Below are 16,345 nucleotides of genomic sequence, written 5' to 3'. Positions count from 1 at the left end.
TATCATATCGTATCTTTGAAAATAGATATAGGATACACAAGGAAATCAGACTCTTCATCTTTTTTCATGTGTATTGGACCCGTATTGAGGGCGTATTGGGGGTGTATCGAGAGCGTATTAGGGAGTATTAGTAGCATATTGACGAAAAAGATACAAAAAAAAAAAAAATTAAAGGGGGAAAGAAAGTTTCTTTTCCCCGAAATAAGCTTTCTTTCACCCCCCAAATTACTCTAAAACTCCAAACTTCATTCCTAGAGTATTAGATTTGCAAAAGTTTGCAAGAAACAAGTGTGAATTGTTATTTTTTTAAAAGATTTTTTAAATTTTGAAAAAATATGACAAAAATAGGTAATTTTTTTGAATATTTTATAATATCTTATGATTTCTTTTTTTTTCTTGAATGTTTAAATTTATGTTGATCTACATTTCTTATATTGAAAATCACAATATAAATTAACAAAAAATTTGAAAATGTAATTTTTTCTCTACCTATAAAGATTAACTATGTTTTAGATCTATGGATTTATCTATCATATCCATAAAACAGTTGAAATTTCTTCTTTAATATATTTTTTTTATTTTTAATATTTTTAGAATTAAAAAATAAATAATATTTAATTATATTTTATCATTTGATCACAACAATTGAATATATTATAATTCTATGGATAATCTATCATATCCACAAAGCAATTGAAACTTCTTCTTTAATAATTGTTTTTTTATTTTTATATTTTAGAATTAAAAAATAAATAAATAATTAATTATATTTTATCATTTGATCACAATGATTGAATATATTATAATTCTATGGATGATCTATCATATCCACAAAGCAATTGAAACTTATTCTTTAATCTTTAATAAATATTTTTTGAATATATTATATAATGTTTATTTAATCTTTTATAATTTTTGGAAATGAACAATAAATAATAATTATTTAAATAATAAATAATTATTAATTATATTTTCACATTGAGGTTGTGCCGGTGTATGTTTTATGGTTGGATAGGAGAGTTGGGTTTTTTTCATCCCATAAAACATTAAAACTTAAGAATTATAATTTGTAAATTATAGTTAAGGATAGGAGTTAAGGATAGGAGTTAAGGATAGGATTTTTAATGAAGTTATAATTAACTACAATATATTTCTTCGTGAAATCATTAAAATATATTAATTTGATATGTATATACACCTCATTGAGTTCTTATATTTAGTATTGTTGATGTATTTTATGATTTATTAAAGTATTTATAGTATTTCCAAGTGTATCTATGTATATCTTAATTTTTCTCCGATACATCTCTTAAAATTGCTTTTCCGATACACTTGGCGTTTCCGATACTTTGAACATTGCCTGACCCATGAACACTTCTATCAATTACCTTTATTCAATGATCAAAATAATTATATATGGCTTCAGGCGTTAAAAATATCTGCCATGTCAATAATGACTAATCATTGGGGGATAGCCAATGATTGGTTACATAATAATGGTGGTTCTCCTCCAGAAATGAGAGAAAAAAAAAAAAAAAAGATTTAAGATGTTTTCATGCCATGCACGACAGTATCCTCTTGGGCTGAAGTTGTTTAACCTATGGGCTGGGCCCATGGTGTACCAGCTAAAGGTGGAACTCATATCATTCCTTCCCCCCTTGGGTAAAGCCTTGCCCACAAGGCTCTTTCCTGAGAATCGATGCAGAATATCTTCCCATTGTTCTCAGGTGGCATCATATCAAGTGTTACTGCCCAATGAATGAGACCCTCCATAGTCTATTCAATATGGATTTTGGAATTGGATTAAGATGGCAAGGTGGGAGTGACATAAGGCATTGGAACCCAACTTCTTTTTTATCCAAGATACATGGAAGACTGGGTGCAGACGGCTTCGTTCTGGTAAATCCAGTTAATAAGCCACTGGCCCAATACGAGCCAACACCTAAAATTGGCCGTAGAACCTTGTAGAAAGCTTTTAGGATCTTCTTTCCGCTTTGCTACTTTGACGATAGGGCTGGAGTTGAAGGTATATCCAGTCTCTAACTATAAACTCTTGTTCAGACCTATGCTACTTTGAGAGTAATTATATCCAGTCTCTAGTCTCTGACTATGTATTAGATACTTCCTCAGTTGAACTTGAAGGACTTCATGAAATCATTTTGATCTTAAAAGAGAAATTATATCAAATGACAAATTGAACACTCTCCAAGGAAGAAATCATGCTACCAAGAAGAACAAGAAAAGACATCAAGTTCTAGAGTTTTCAACTTGTTTTTATTTCTTTAGGATTTGATGTAATAATTTTCAAGATGCATTACAATTGGCTTAGCTAACCTACCTCGGTATAATCAAAACCTTAAAGACCAAAGGTTAATTGGTTAGGCTTTCCCTAGACTTTAACCAAGCTTTAGTTGTAAAAATTTTAAGTGTAGAAGTTCTAACCAAGCTTTAGACATGGTCATTAGTCTGTTAGACAGTTTTGTATGCCCTTACCGCCAATCAGTTTTGATGTACTTTAGACATTTAGTGTAAATGAATAAAGTGCATGTTTGATTCATGTTGTGTGGTATGTTTCTGTGTAATACCCTTAAACTGAATACTTAATGAGACTCGTGTTAGTTTAGAATGTTCACAGCTGTTGGATAAGTCTGGGGAGATTTATCTTGCCAAGACTGACACTGGTGTGCTGCCAAATGTTGGAGTGGTCTGTCTCAGCCGCCAGGGTGAGACCTAAGGCGCATGCAATGTAGGATTACTTGAATTTTTGAACCGGACCAGATTTCTAATATTGCCTTGGACCTTAGAAATTGATGGACAAAACTGGAAAGTTACACCTGACCCTTAGACTCGATTATGATACTGTACTAGGTGTCGGATTGGGCTGCCTTTGATATGCCAATCAGTGAGATCCTTAGCGGGGTCAAATCCTGGGTATGTTGGGACAGTCTGAGAATTCATCTGAGTGGGTGATCATAGTGATAGGATCATCCCCTTTATCGGACAAAAGTAATGATCGGGGATGCACTATCTCTGATGGAAACCAAATTTCCGACTGTTGATATATATATATGATTAGGGATGCACTTTCTCTAATGGAAACCAAATTTCTGGTAGTTGATTTCAATCGTTGGAATTTTGTTTTGCAATATATATATATATATACGGTTTCAAAATGATTGCAAATGGTTTTAATTCCTGGGATCCATGTGAGTAGAGAGTGCAACACTGTTCTTTGCAGCCGAGGGAGATGTCATCTCTTGTCGGGCAGTGTTTGATCATTATGAGCTGAGAGGTTAAGTGTAAGGCCATTTAGGATTATACCTGATGGACTAATCTTGCATCTTCCCACAGCCCCTAGGTTTTTATGAGATGGCTTGGCCCAGGGACCACTTAGTATAAGTGTTGGGCCCATAAAGTCTATGTGATGGGCTCAAGGGGTTCACTGGGTTTTCTAGTGAATTGGCTAGGCCTTGTAACAGAGGTTGGGCCGAACCCATATGGCTGATGTGTAGATCAATGCTTGGGCCCCACGCCATATAAAGAAGCCCAACTAAGTAGCAGTTTGGAAGCCTATTGAGCACTTGATACATATTGGGCTTAAAGCCCATTTTGAATTAGGCTGATTTGATCAGTCACTTAAAGGGGCATATCTGAGATTAGGTCAAGCCAAAAGGATTGGGTCTTAACGCTATCCACTCATGGAGACCAATCTTTTGAAGCATTTTAATCCTAGGAGTTGAACTTGTTTAAAGTCATTATCACGTTAAAGTTTGGAAAGCTTTCGAAAGATAAAAAAAAAATAAAAAAATTCTTATAACCAAAAGAGGGTTTATTCCTTACAACAAACACCATTTGAGAAAAAAAATTCATTCTCATTCTCCTAAGTCATCTTTATTGGAATTGAGAAATTATGGTTGAGACCTACATAAGAAGTAAAAAGGTGAAGCTTGTTTCACATGTACATTATTAGAATTCATCTTCAAATGATTGCATTGGTTTATATCATGAATTCTCATGGAACTCTAATCACATATTTCATATTGGGGAGTTTAACCTATGAGCTTCAATTGGAGTCCCATTTAGTAAAGAGTTATTTTTCAATCATAATTTCCAAAATATAAGCATACTAGGACTTGTAATACCAAGATAAACCTTATCTCCTTATGTGGCCTAGGATAAGGGTAGTTATTGTGGTAGAGATGTTTGAAATTTCGTAATTTATTTATTAATAACAATTGAATGAATTTTGACATAAAGAAAATATGACTCATCTCCCCTAAAAGACATGAATGACACCTTTGCTTTGCTTAGAATGATTGCAAGTGGACGTTTCTGCATTTTAGATCTTAGATGAAATCAAAGTAGTAGGATTACATGTGAAATTGAAAATGCATTTGCGCTGATGAGCCCATAACATACTTTGGAATTGTGGGGTTACTAGCTATTTAGTAAAAAAAGAGTGATACAATTTATTGGTTGAAATGAAGGTAACTTGATTATCTTCATGTACTTATGATAATCTCGTCAAGCTACGTGTGTTTGATTTGAGATGGGCATTCCAATTGAAATTATTGGTATGACTATGTAAATACAATCACAGGGATCACATGGTCTTGCATGGTTGAAGAATTCTTCATGAGAGCACATTATCCTATTCTTGCATTATCAGTCTTGCTTTCCTCCCAAAGAAAGTCCAAAGGACTAAAATTAGTTTACAAATGTCATCCACTAGTTTCATTGATTGACACACACACACACATACTTGTCACAGAGAAGTGTAATGAAGAAAAATTAAGGATGACAAGCTATCAAAATTCTTGATGTCCAACAGAGCTTAGACGACAAAAATGCAAATGAAGAGAGGATGATTGTTTGAATTGAAAGTCATGTAATGAATCAAATATCCAAGAATGTATGCTTCATGGGAAGAATGTATACTTCATAAAGATACATGCTTGACATGATCATTAGGGTAGAAACTCATAGATATGGTATGATGAGTATGTAGACATGATATTAGTAGGATGGTTTATAAAAGGTTGCTTGACATAAAATCTTGCCAATAGTTGTCTTGACCTTCAAAGTCACATGATGAGGAGATGTCTGAACAACTTTTGAAACAGTTCTTTTGAGAGATCAAATAAATGGTGTCAAATTCTGTTGTAATGTCATCGCTACAGGAAAAATGACAAATAGCGGCAGTTTAGAAAGGGGCTAAAAGCCAATTGTCGCTAAAATTTTAGAAAGGATTAAAAGCCAACAGTTCCGAAAGGGGCTAAATTTTATTCTATAGCAGTAATCATTTAAAATTGCCACTATAGAGTATAGCGACTGCTGTTAATTCATCAGCCGCGAATTAAGGTTCTTTTCCCCTCCTCTTTCTCTCTTGAGCTCTCTCTCTCTTAGAGCCGACAGACCACCGAACGACATCCAACTACACCGGCGTCAATAGGTAATCTTGCTCTCTCTATTTTTCCTTTCTTTCTCTCTCCCTCTTTCACTTTTCTATTGTCAATGACCAGTGGAGTTTGTCTCAGCGTTCCACCGAACAGCACCAACCAGCATCAATAGGGGTTCTATTGCCTTTGACACTGCTACGAAAGTCCAATGACAGTTAGGTTTAATCCATCCTTTTAATTTGTTTGATTGATATGTTCCTGCTTGCGAATGCAGAGGGTTGACTAAGTTAGAGAAACCGCAGTTCTTGGAACCCTATTATCTCTTAATCTTCTTCTTCTCCCTCCTTATTTTTCTGATTTCTCCTATATATATATATATCTTAAATACAATATAATTTTTGTTAATATTTTACCATAGTCTAATTTGGTGTTACTTAATATATTGCAGATTGCTCCCTTACTAGGGGCCTGGCCACAGAAGCCTCTGTTTCAACCACTTTCCCTTTCTTTGGCATCCAGGTTCGTGCATGTAAAACTGATACACCTGCACAATTTTTTCCTTTCTTTTGTGAGTGTACACTAGTACAGCTTTCATTTTCATCTCAATTGTTATGTTTTGGGTGAACATATAGCCAGTCATAGTTGACGAGAATGGAATTGAGATTGAAGGTGAGTGCAGTGGTTACCTATGTGTGAAGAGCTCATGGCCTGGAGCTTTTCGTACCCTTTATGGTGATCATGAAAGGTATGAAACTACATACTTTAAGCTATTTCCAGGCTATTATTTCAATGGTGATGGCTGTAGCAGGTAATATTATTGATGGAATTTCAGTTTTCATCAATCAACCTATGATGCAGGTTGTTAAGTGTTTTCATGGTAACAGGATGTTTAAGATTTCTTGGTTACAGAAAAGATTCAGTATATTATGTTAAATAGTTAAGGCAGAATTTTTAGTGCACGATTTGTATAAATATGGAAAATATCTAGGATGCAAATTTGTCAAAATAAATGAATTGAATTCAAGAAAGAAAGGGGCATATCAAGCAGATAAACACTATTGTTTGAGGTTCTAGGCTAGAGCCTAACTAGCATTGGAGCTCCCAAATGCATTAAGGCCACTCCTTTTTCTAACTGTTCCGCCACAGATCTGTGGGTTACTACTTTTCTGTACCTTGAGCATTCTCATACTCTAATAGCTGGAAGGTTTCCAAAGATTTAAGATCCAGTGCATTTACGGTCCAGATACTACATCCTTTAAAAGCTAAATGGCTATTTTCATGTACGGATGTGTTTTTGCTGTAGCTATATTTTATGATTTAGGGACAAGGATGGATACCATTGGCTTACTGCATCCTTCTAGGCTTCATTGTTTTGCATAGCTTTTCATTTTTAAATGAGAATATACAGGGAATGCATACATGGAGCATGTGTAATTACAAAATTACAATTCTATGACCAAGGTGTGGCTTAAATGTATAATGCGCTATGTGGGTTTTGCTTTAATTTCTGTTAATGTATGTAGTGGACACCGTATTAGCACTGTAGAAGTGGGATCTACTTTAGTTTCACACCCTCAGAGTGCTGAAGCTGCTGTGGTTGGTGTTGAGCATGAGGTACTCCATCTTGTATACCTAAAAGGTCATGGAATACTTGTAGTAGATACTTCCATAGAGAAATGTCTCCAAACCTATATTGTAATCACATGTTATGCTCTGCTTGCTCCTAGGTCAAAGGACAGGGGATTTATGCATTTGTTACACTAGTTGAGGGTGTTCCTTACAGTGAAGAACTCCGAAAAAGCCTTATATTAAATGTAAGAAATCAGGTAAGGATCTATTTCAATGACTTTCTTAACATGAATTCTGAATTTCTTTAAGAAATATGCATTAAAGATCTTTGACCTTTTTTTATATTAGTACTAGAAGACATTAAAATTAATAAGCCATTATGAATCATACATACCCTTAAGTACCCATTAGAATTGAAGTCATATTGTGGCCTATTTAGACAAGACTGACATTTTCTGGAATCATGTAATGGTTTCATGATAACTGTTTTGAATGTCTATATATTTAGGAGAGGTGGAATTTTGAATTGAATTTTTGAACCCCCAGAAGGTGCTGGACTGTACATGGTGGAATCTACATCTTTCCAAAACCTTCCTCATGAAATATGCAAACTAATCAGAGCGGAGAAATGGGTTCTGGAGTCAGATAGACCAAGTAGGATAGGGACAATATTGCCTATATGACACACATCCGTAAATCTTGGTAGCTTTGTATTAGAATTGATCAAGGGCTCTCTTAAACGCTTATGGGTCCAGGAGGGCATTGGGGATCTTAATTCTTAGCCTTGGGTTATTAAGATGAATTTTCAAAAGTGACAAGCTCAAACAGTTGGGATAGCAACTCCATTTCAACTGGATAAAATCCACGAACCCTTGGAAAGGTATCACTTCTATTGGCAATTCTTTTTTCCCTTTAATTAGGTACAAAGTAGGTAATGTTAGGAATGTTATGATAACCTTGCATTCTACAGATGGCTTATCCAATATGTACATGTATGAATCATGAGTTTCTTGTCTGCCAAACTATGAAGATATGTTTCTTCTCGTTCTTCAATTCTCACCATAACTTGATTCTTTATCATTGCAGAGGTCTGACCTTCAACAAATTGACTGGCCCAATTCCAGGAAGCTTCAATAAATTGAAATATTTACAATATTTATATGTAAATAATTATGTAGGAAATAATCAAAATTAAATTCTTCCACATAATAAATTTGAATTTATTTTTAATCTTTTATCCTTTTATTTTTTTATTGCATTTAACCATTTACTGGCATTCCTTCATACATAGATACCTTAATTACTGTAACACTTGTTAGATATTTCTTGCAGTGACATATCTTACAAAAATTTTACAGAAGAGTAAACTCTGAACTGTATAAGATAACCAAACATGTAAGTCTCTCTAGATTTGATATTTATTAGTTCCTTGTCCCTTTTTATTTCCTTTCTCTTACAATCTTCCTCTTCATATTGTTTAACAGGAAAATGATTGTCATTTATTCATCTTCAAATAACAATTTGTAAGTTCTTAGGTCTTCAGAATTCTATTTACTTCACTTGGGAACCATGTTGACATATCTGTCTTTAAAACTTCTGTAGAATCGAGTGGTGCTTGAAGAAGGACCTTCCATACACTAGTAAATCCAAGTGTAAGTAATCTGTTTTAATTAATTTTCCATTTATGAGATCCTTGAGTTCTGAAACATTTGGTGCTATATTTTACCATTTCCATGAAAGAATTGGCATTTGGGAGTGTAATTAAATGGAGTTCATGTTATGATACTATATATATATATATATCTTCTTTATTCAGTTCTTATATATTTAGCTACTTAGAAGTTCATTCTACTGATGAAGAAGGTTTGGAGTTGAATATTGCTCACAGACAGTAAGCCCAACAAACTTGCTTGAATAGCAATAGCATGGCCAGAATATTGCTGACAGTCTGAATCATTCTGTTCTTTTCTAATCCCAACCTTAGCAATTAACTCTTCCTTTTGTTGTTACTGATGCAGCTGGTCCTCTATATTCGTTGAGGTCTCTCTGACCATTGTTGTCAATATTCATTGAAGTCTCTATATCATTGGTTGGTATGAGGAAATCAGGAAACATTCACTTACCTATACCACAAACCCTATTTCAGCTGCCACCTATAGGGATGATGTGGCCAGTTCAAATCTTTCACCAAGGGCAAGAGGGGAACCTTCTACCTGTTCGATTTTCCAATTCAGGCCACTGTTCTACAACACCTTTTATTAATTTTTTTTTCGGTTGTATTAATTGTAGATAATGATTTTACATATTTATGACTTTTCTGACCATGTGTCAAGATACTTGACTCTCCAAACTTTGTTTTGCAACAAATACCTGCCAATCCTGATTACAACGTCATTTGATCCAAGTCTCCACTAGGACCACTACAACCAGCTAGAAACCTTACAGGCTAAGCCAATTGGCACCGTCCTCCTACCTCTTTATTAATGGGACCATTACCAACTAATAGTCCTGTAATGGGTAGCGTGTGGTTGCTCTTTCAGGCCTTCCAATGAACAATTCGGTCTCCACATCTGCATTATGAGGGTATGAATTGAATTGCCTTTTTTTTCATCTAGATTCTTTCTTCATCATCTGCTGTGATGCTTCTACACATTCAGTATGATTTGGAAGAACCGAATTTCAGCCTGGAGCTGGCTTCATCGTTGGACATCCTCTCATTTCTGGATACCACCACCACAACCAAAGGTGGTCACTGATTCAAAGTCTCGGGCAAAGCAAGGGAACATTCAAACTAGAGAAACTAAACATGAATCTTTCAAGAAGAGAAGAAAGCATCTAAAGCTGGTTACTATTTTGATCAACAGGAAATACAAAAAGAAATAGAAGACATGAGAGAGTAGTTTGAAGAACACATTAAGCCCATGAGAACAACTTTAGCAAGTCATCCATCAAGACAATCAAGAAGACAGTGAGGATATGAAGCATTGTCTACTTACTACTATGTATATGAGAAGACAAGAAGAGGAAGAGAGTTCAAATACTGTAGTATACTATGCACGTAGACTAATGAAAATAAATTTTCTTTTTATTCTTTCTTGTAAGATTAAAGTTCCAAAGGTTGTCAAGAAAAAAACAAGTTATTTTGTATGGAATTTTAATTTGGATGAATAAAATTACAAGTTTATTTAATAAATGAGATTTGTAGCCAATTACATTTAAATTATATGTTATTAGTAACAATTTCCAAGTTGTTTTGGTTAAAAAAAGTAGAGCTGACTGCTGCTAAAAAAAATTGTGGCTACCACTATAGACTTATAGCGGCAGTCAGTCTTACCCTTTAGCGCCAGTCGCGAATGATCATTTATAGCAGCAGTTTTCTGTGTTCTACCGACAGTCGTTAAAATTGCCGCTAGAACCTTTTAGCGACACCTAGTTTAGTGGTAGTTTGACGACTGCCGGTAAACTTTTTAGTAGCAATTTTTAAGGTTTAACTGCCGCTAAAAATCATTTTTCTTGTAGTGCATGTTTAAATTTTGTTTACAACACAACCCTTTTACTCTCTATTAAAATACGTAAAGGCTATAACACCTGAACAATTAACCATTCCTAAAGCAAGTATGAGCTGAACTTTGAAATAACTAAACAAGCCTAGTCTTTGGTTTTGTGAAAAAGTCTTCTCCTACAATGAAGTGATCCATATCAGTGTTTAGGCTAGGGGTGCTCATAAAAAAACCAAAAAATCAAACCTACCCAAGTGCTATTTTGTTTTGGTTTGGAGAATTACAAAATTCGATGGTACTGGTTTAGTTTCAATAAAGAGCCCACAGTTTGATTAACCGAACCATGAGCACCCCTAGTATAGGCCAACATTTCACAAGTGACACATGACTTACATCCTAGAGTTGATTAATGTGTGCTTGAAACCTCCAAAAGTGATTAAGAGTCAAACCTTATAAAGAAAGAGTTTCTTCTTAAATTTTGTACATAAAGACAATTTTTAAGTACAAGTGATCATTCTCTAAAAAAACAATTTTGTGCTGCCGATGGCCATAGCTGCAACGCTTGCAGAAGTTCCCAAGAAGAGCGTCACCTCTCCCTCACTCAGTCTTCTACTTATTCTGAAACCCTACAATGTATTACATGCATGAGTCGAAGCCCCAGAGTCAATACACCAGGAAGCAGAAATAACCAACAAATTGGTTTCTATGACACATGATTTGGGATTACCTTTCTTGGATTCCAGGTAGGCAGGACAGTTCCTTCTCTAGTGGTAGGTCTGGTGATAATGGTGGCAGGCATCGGATGCCTTGTCCTTCTTCTGTTTCTTGGATTTGTTGCCCTTTTTTTAGGGCCTCTTCTTAGACCTCTTCTTGCCACGCTTGCTCGCTTCCATAAGCATGGCAACGGGCTCATCCTTACAAATCAGTTCCTCAGCTCATTGCAACATATTGCTAAGCTCTTGTAAGCTGACGTTCAGCTTATTCATGTTATAATTCATGACAAATTGATTGTAGGACGGAGGTAAAGAATTCGGAATGGCGTCTACCTTGGTGATGTGGTCTAGCCCGGACCCTTGGGCTTCCAGCTCATTTATGTATTCCATCATCCGAAGGCAATGATCATGCACTTGTTGTCCCTTGATCATTTGAGTGGTTATGAACTGCTTCAAGACCTTCTGCCGAGTATAACGATTCTGCTCTTTATACATAGTTTTCAGACTGTCCAATATGTCATTGGCTAGTCTTAGGTGGCTCAAATTCGGTGGCTCAAATTCGGTTATGGGCTAAGGGTCACGTCTTAGGTGGGGTCTGATCTTAGCCCCTTGGGTCACGTCTTAGGTGGCTCAAATTCGGTTATGGGCTAAGGGTTTGATGGCCCATCACATTATACAATTCAGCCCTCCCTTGTAAAACCTAATTTATGTTAAGTTAAAGCAACATCAGACCGACTGCTATATGGGTTGAACTGCTCTTTGTAGTTTAGCCCATATACCTAGATGATATTATATGATAATTCATGGGTCTTAATGGGCTGATTGTGTGAACTTAAATTAATTAGAGTTTTGCAAGCCATTAATTGATTTGATCAATTTATGATTATGTGAATGCTTGTGATGTACTGAATGTGATTCGTACATGGGCCATTAAGTGCTTGGCCCATGTTTAATCATATGTCGCTCTCTACAAACACCATGGCTGAATGCACATCATTTTCATGGTGCTCTCAGATCATTGGATGATCTCCCCTTTCAATGGGCCCCTGATCAACTTTCTCCCCAAGAGTAATCCCATGGAACCCTAGCTCGTTTTGGGCCCATTTGAATATGACTTTATGAAAGTTAGTGAGAGCCACTTTGGTATGACCTAAACCAGACCTAGGGATTATTTTTGTTCCCTCTGGATTAATATAAGTGCAAGTGATAAGGAATATCATATGATGAATTCTCTAAAGGCCTCCTATCATTAGTATGAAGGTGTGCTGAATCGGTGGGTGGAGATGCACCATAAAATTGGGCTATACATTTGCTGGTCCAGTCGGTTGAATTACTTCATGAGATGATAGGGGCATTATAGACCATTGTGGGAGAGGCCTATCCTAAAATGGAAGACTCTTTCACGGTACCTTGGGACCCACGATATGACAGGTCAACACTTACTAGACAAAAATGTTTAATCTAAAATGGCAATGAACCTTATCTGATAGAGGCGAAAGGGAAAGCTCATTAGATTGGAGGATATGATCCTTTACAAAAAGTGGTGGGGTTTTGCAATTGAAACAGTTGGGTTCATACACCTATGTGATTTCCCACATTTTCAGAGACATGCACTGTGTCTCCATTATTGAGATGGGACGGAAATCTTAGACATGAATAAATGGAGATAGAACATAGATAAAAGACCATGGATGATTCACCAAATTGTTGGATGATAACAAACTTAAGGGACCTAATTATGCTGATTGGTACCATAGCCTTAATCTAGTTCTGACATCCGAGAAATTGGACAAGGTTGCTAAGAACCTTGCTCTGGAACATCCGGGTGACAAGGCTTCTAAGGCTCACAGGAGGGAATATTAGGAATGGGAGGAGAAAAATTCACTTTCTTGGTGTTACATCGTAGCATCTTTGGATAATGTTATCTAGAGGCAATTCAATAAGATTGAAGTTAGCAAAGAAATCCTGGATAGTCTAAAGGCTATATACGAGGAGAAGAATCATTTTGTCCATCAAAAGGTCCTCAAGTTATTGATAACCACACAGATGACCGAAGACCAACAGGTCCATGACCCCAACATGGAAATGATAGGGTATATTAACAAACTAGCGGCGCTTGGATCTCAACTCGATGATGACACAAAAACTGATGTCATCCTTAACTCTTTGCCTCCCTCCTTCAATCAGTTTGTCATGAATTATAACATGAACAAGCTAAAAGTTAGCCTTCAGGAACTCAACAATATGTTGCAGAGGGCTGAAGAACTGATTAATAAGGATGAGCCAATAGCCATGCTTGTTGAAGGTGGCAAATCAAGCAAAAGAAAGAGGAAGGGAAAGAAGAGAATTCAGAATAAAACGGGCAAGCCGAAAAAGCAAAAGAAAGACAAAGCATTGGATGCATGTCACTTCTACAAACAGATTAGACACTAGAAGGGGAACTATCCTTAGTATCTAAAGTCCAAGAATAAAAAAGTTAATTTTGAATCTCTTGTCATAGAGACCAATATATTGATCAATTTTGCATCCTGGTGTATTGACACTGAGGATTCTACTCACGCATGTAATACATTACAAGAGGTTCAAAGAAAGCAGAAGGGTGAGTGATGACGAGGTGGATCTTTATTTGGGGACTTCTACAATAGTTGCAACTATATCTATAGGAACTGTAGACTTAGATTTTAGAGAAGGCATTGTGAGACTTGAAGATTGTCTTTATGTATCCTCACTTAGAAGAAATTTGATTTCCATTTTAAAACTTTGTAAGGATTGTTATTCTATTCTATTTAGTGACATGATTACTATTAAATTGAATAACAAATTCCTTACTTATGAAGAAATTGAGAATTGTCTCTATGTCCTCCATCCTTCTCTGAAAACAAACATAATCGAAACTGTCAGAAATTAGCCCCAAGAAAAGAACATGTGATGCGGTTAATCCCACATGCCTATGACATTACTGACTTAGCCATATTAATATAGATCATATCACAAGATTGGTAAAGGATGGTCCTTTGGGTTTTATAACTGTAGAAGACCTTCTAATTTGTGAACCTTGCCTTCAGGGAAAGATGACGAAACGACCATTTATGGGTAAACCTGAAAGTTCAACAGGCACACTTGATCTGATACATACTGATGTATGTGGTCCCATGAAATTGCTATTTCATAACCTTCACCGATGATTATTCTTGGTATGGTTACATGTACCTAATGAGACATAAGTCCGAATCCTTTGAAAAGTTCAAAGAGTTGAGACAAGAAGTCGAGAAACAGTTGGAGAGTAGATCAAAGCCCTTTGATCAGATTGAGGAAGGCGGATATCTCTTTGACAAATTTAGGGACTACCTTAAGAATAATGGTGTGTCAGAGAGGAGAAACCAGGCTCTATTAGATATGGTCCAATCACTCATCGTACATTCAGAACTACCTATATCCTTTTGGGGATACGCATTGGAGACCGTTATATATGTGCTGAACTGGGTTCCAACCAAATCCATTCCTAAGACTCCCTATGAGCTACGGACTGGTAAGAAACCAAGTGTGAGACACTTGAAGATCTGGGGTTGTCTAGCACATGTTAAAAGAATAAGTGCTGACAAATTAGAATCTAAGACCAGCTTATACCTCTTCTATGACCCAAAAGAGAAAAAAATGTTTTGTAGTAAAAATGCCTACTTCTTGGAAGAAGATTACATTTTGAACGATCATCGTTAGGAAATTGTTCTTGATGAGGAGAGCTCAGGAATAGTGGGAGATGTCCTACAGGTTTTAGATAATATCCAAATTAGAAGATCTACCCGAGTTTCTAAACCTCCAATTCATTATGGCTATGATCAAGAAAGTTACTTGATGGAAGTCACGATTAGTGAGGAAGATCCCCTGACTTATATAGAAGCTATGTTGGACACAGATTCCTTGAAGTGGGTAGATGCCATGAAAGCTGAGATGGACTCAATGAAAACCAATGGAGTCTGGACTCTCATAGACCCACCCCCTGGGGTGAAAGCAATTGGTTGCAAATAGATTTACAAGAGGAAGAAGGGCCCTGATGGGAAGGTTGAGACCTATAAAACTCATGTTGTAGTGAAAGGGTACACTTAGAAAGTGGGAGTCGATTATGAGGAAACCTTTTTGCCAGTGGCCATGCTTAAATACATACGGATCATGCTAGCTATAGCAACACACTATGACTATGAGATTTGGCATATGGATGTCAAAACCACGTTCCTGAATGGAGATCTTAATAAAGATATATATATGTAGCAACTGCAAGGTTTTATTGCTATTGGTTAGGAACTTAAGCAAGATTCAAGAAGTTGGAACATTCGATTTGGCTCTACCATCAAATAGTTTAACTTTGAGTAGAATCCAGATGAGCCCTGTATTTATAGGAAACCAGTGGGAGATAAGGTTACATTCTTGGTTCTGTATGTAGATAACATTCTAGTCATTGGAAATAATGTACGAATGTTGACTAAGGTGAAGGTATGGCTTTCACAGCAATTTTCCATGAAAGATCTTAGAGAAATCTCCTACATCTTGGGACTTCAACTCTATATAGATAGATCAAAAATGATAATAGGATTGTCCCAATCTACTTACATTGACAAGATCGTCAACAGATACAACATGGAGAACTCCAAGAAGAGATTTGTCCCTTTTAGACACAGAATCACTCTCTCCAAGGGTATGTCTCCCAAGACTCCTGAGGAGATTGTGAGCATGAGAGGGGTTCCCTATGCCTCAGTCATAGGGAGCATCATGTATGCCATGTTGTGCACTTGGCCAAACATTGCTCAGGCTGTAAGTGAAGTAAGTAGATACCAATCAAACCTAGGACAGAAGCATTGGACTGCTATAAAGAACATACTCAAATACCTTCGAAGGACAAAAGAGTTTTGTCTTGTATTCAATGGTAGTTCACTATAGATCATCGGGTATATTGATGCCGATTTCTAATCAGATCCAGATGATAGAAAGTCTACATCTAGTTACATCTTCACGATGGGGTCCTATGTAGTAAGAAAAATAGTCCATGACCTACGCCAAACACATTTCTATAAGTGTGGCTGCCTAATGGATGAAGTTGTTCATCTTGGAATCTGGACTCTTACCATATCACCTATTCTATTATTATGTGACAACACTAGATCTATGGGAG

General features: G+C 36.1%; 1 protein-coding gene across 16 annotated transcripts; it reads left to right on the top strand.

The window, feature by feature from the left end:
* The first annotated feature begins 5,146 nt into the window (after positions 1-5,146).
* On the top strand, positions 5,147-10,161 carry LOC148846363 (acetyl-coenzyme A synthetase, chloroplastic/glyoxysomal-like). 16 transcript variants are annotated; one of them, XM_088956044.1, is made up of 12 exons: positions 5,147-5,452; positions 5,538-5,614; positions 5,848-5,918; positions 6,032-6,144; positions 6,923-7,013; positions 7,127-7,225; positions 8,055-8,130; positions 8,301-8,363; positions 8,453-8,491; positions 8,571-8,620; positions 8,987-9,551; positions 9,652-10,161. In XM_088956044.1, exons 2-7 carry the CDS (start codon positions 5,608-5,610, stop codon positions 8,103-8,105), a joined length of 432 nt encoding a protein of 143 aa, XP_088812170.1. In that variant the 5' UTR covers positions 5,147-5,452; positions 5,538-5,607; the 3' UTR covers positions 8,106-8,130; positions 8,301-8,363; positions 8,453-8,491; positions 8,571-8,620; positions 8,987-9,551; positions 9,652-10,161. The 16 variants fall into 16 exon arrangements, with proteins under 16 accessions (XP_088812170.1, XP_088812172.1, XP_088812176.1 ...); XM_088956046.1 differs by lacking the exon at positions 8,055-8,130 and adding an exon at positions 7,477-7,848 and having other exon boundaries at positions 9,509-9,551; XM_088956050.1 differs by lacking the exon at positions 8,055-8,130 and having other exon boundaries at positions 9,509-9,551; positions 9,626-10,161.
* The last annotated feature ends 6,184 nt before the right edge of the window (positions 10,162-16,345 follow it).

Source organism: Nelumbo lutea, chromosome 7 (assembly GCF_056320005.1).
Source record: "Nelumbo lutea isolate HS-2025 chromosome 7, American lotus-T2T, whole genome shotgun sequence".
Taxonomy (NCBI): Eukaryota; Viridiplantae; Streptophyta; class Magnoliopsida; order Proteales; family Nelumbonaceae; genus Nelumbo; species Nelumbo lutea.
The sequence above is the reverse complement of the archived record's forward strand: the minus strand, read 5'-3'. Positions and strand labels throughout refer to the sequence as shown.